The sequence below is a fragment of the Merops nubicus genome, unplaced genomic scaffold (genome assembly GCF_000691845.1).
Source record: "Merops nubicus isolate BGI_N331 unplaced genomic scaffold, ASM69184v1 scaffold11846, whole genome shotgun sequence".
In the NCBI taxonomy this organism is placed as follows: Eukaryota; Metazoa; Chordata; class Aves; order Coraciiformes; family Meropidae; genus Merops; species Merops nubicus.
In genome coordinates this window covers 1-1584 of record NW_008612981.1, presented here as the reverse complement: position 1 = coordinate 1584, position 1584 = coordinate 1, and the positions used below count along the sequence as shown (strand labels likewise).

At 56.2% G+C, this 1584-nt stretch overlaps 1 protein-coding gene across 1 annotated transcript in view; it reads left to right on the top strand.

Moving 5' to 3' along the window:
• LOC103774342 (manganese-transporting ATPase 13A1-like) overlaps positions 1-1503 on the top strand; it is a gene marked incomplete at both ends in the record, with an annotated part of 3311 nt that extends 1808 nt beyond the window's left edge. Inside the window, 2 exons of the mRNA XM_008941741.1 lie at positions 481-592; positions 1360-1503. Coding sequence (XP_008939989.1) covers positions 481-592; positions 1360-1503 — 256 coding nt within the window. The remainder of the gene's footprint in view (positions 1-480; positions 593-1359) is intronic.
• Positions 1504-1584: the final 81 nt, after the last annotated feature.

The window sequence follows — 1584 nt, the reverse complement described above, 5'->3', positions numbered from 1 at the left end:
AAAAGCCTCTCCCACCCCCGTGGAGGCCACACCCAGCACCAGTGGTTCATTGGGTTGGACACCTCCAGGAGGAGCGTGGGTTGGGTTGTGCCTTGGTCAGCAGCTCGGCCTGGCAAGGGTGTGATGGAACTGGGGGGGGATATCTGAGAATTTTGGGGTGGGTTGGGTTGGAAGAGAACTTTAGTGGTCATCTCATCCAAGCCCCAACGCTCTGGTGCAGCTCCAACGTCTCCCCACGCTGGGAGGGGAAGCAGAAATAAGAGCAGTGAGGTGGATTCCTGGGAAGTCATGAAGAAAATCACCCAAAATCTTGATTATTCTCCACGGGACTTTGATTTTGTGGAGCAGCCCCTCAATGATCCCCCAATCCTGCAGCATCTGCAGCTCCACGGCCACCCCTGGAGCCCACGGAGGGGACCTCAGCGTGCCTGGGGCCTCCCAGTCTGCCCAGTCACCTCCAGCTGCTCCCTTCCCTTGCAGGCAGGAGGAGTTTGTGGATCTGTACAAGGAGTTTGAGCCCAACCTGGTGAACAGCACGGTCTACATCATGTCCATGGCCATGCAGATGGCCACCTTCGCCATCAACTACAAGGCAAGTTCAAGGTCACCCCATCTCCAGGGGCTCCTGAGGAGCCATTTCCTAGAGCCACAGACTGGTTTGGGCTGAAGGGACCTTGGAAGCCATCGAGTCCAACCCCCTGCAGGGAGCAGGGACAGCCCCAACTAGAGCTGGTGGCTCAAGTCCAACCTCCCCTGGGATGGTTCCAGGACCTCTCGGGGCAACCTGGGTCAGGATCTCAACACCCTCAGCCTCCAAAATTTCTCATCCTAGAATGGTTTGGGTTGAAGGGACCTTAAAATCATCTCCCACCAGACCAGGTTGCTCCAAACCCTGTCCAACCTGGTCTTCAACACCCCCAGTGGAGCATCCACAGCTTCCCTGGGAGGGTCTCACCCCCCTCAGAGGGAAGAACTTCTTCCTAAATTCTAATTCTAATCTCAATCTCCCCTCTTCCACTTTGAAGCCACCACCCCTTGTCCTTGTCACTAGAAGCCCTTCCAAAAAATCCCTCCCATGCTTTCTTGTAGGCCCCCTTCAGACACTGGAAGGCCCCAAAAAGGTCTCCCTGGAGCCTTCTCCTCTCCAGGCTTCCTCCTCTTTACTCCAAACCTCCCTCTTTCAGTTGAACACCATCCCCCAAAGTTCTTCCCTCATCCCAAAGGAGGTTTGGTCACTACTCTTGAGGGAAAAAAAAACCTCCTTCCACCACGTTGGGTTGACCCAAGTGTCCCAAAAGGTCACAGATGGCTGCACGTCCCCAAATCTGGTGGCGTTGAGGTTCCCCTGCTCTGTTTCAGGGCCATCCCTTCATGGAGAGCCTGCAGGAGAACAAACCTCTGCTCTGGAGCATCGTCCTCTCAGCACTGGCCATCGTGGGGCTGCTCACGGGCTCCTCCCCAGAGTTCAACGAGCAGTTTGGGCTGGTGGAGATCCCCACGGAGGTGAGCAGCAGTTCCCTGGGTCACAGAGACATTTGGGGTGTGGGGAGACCTTTGAGATCGAGGCCAAGTGTCCCCCAGCAC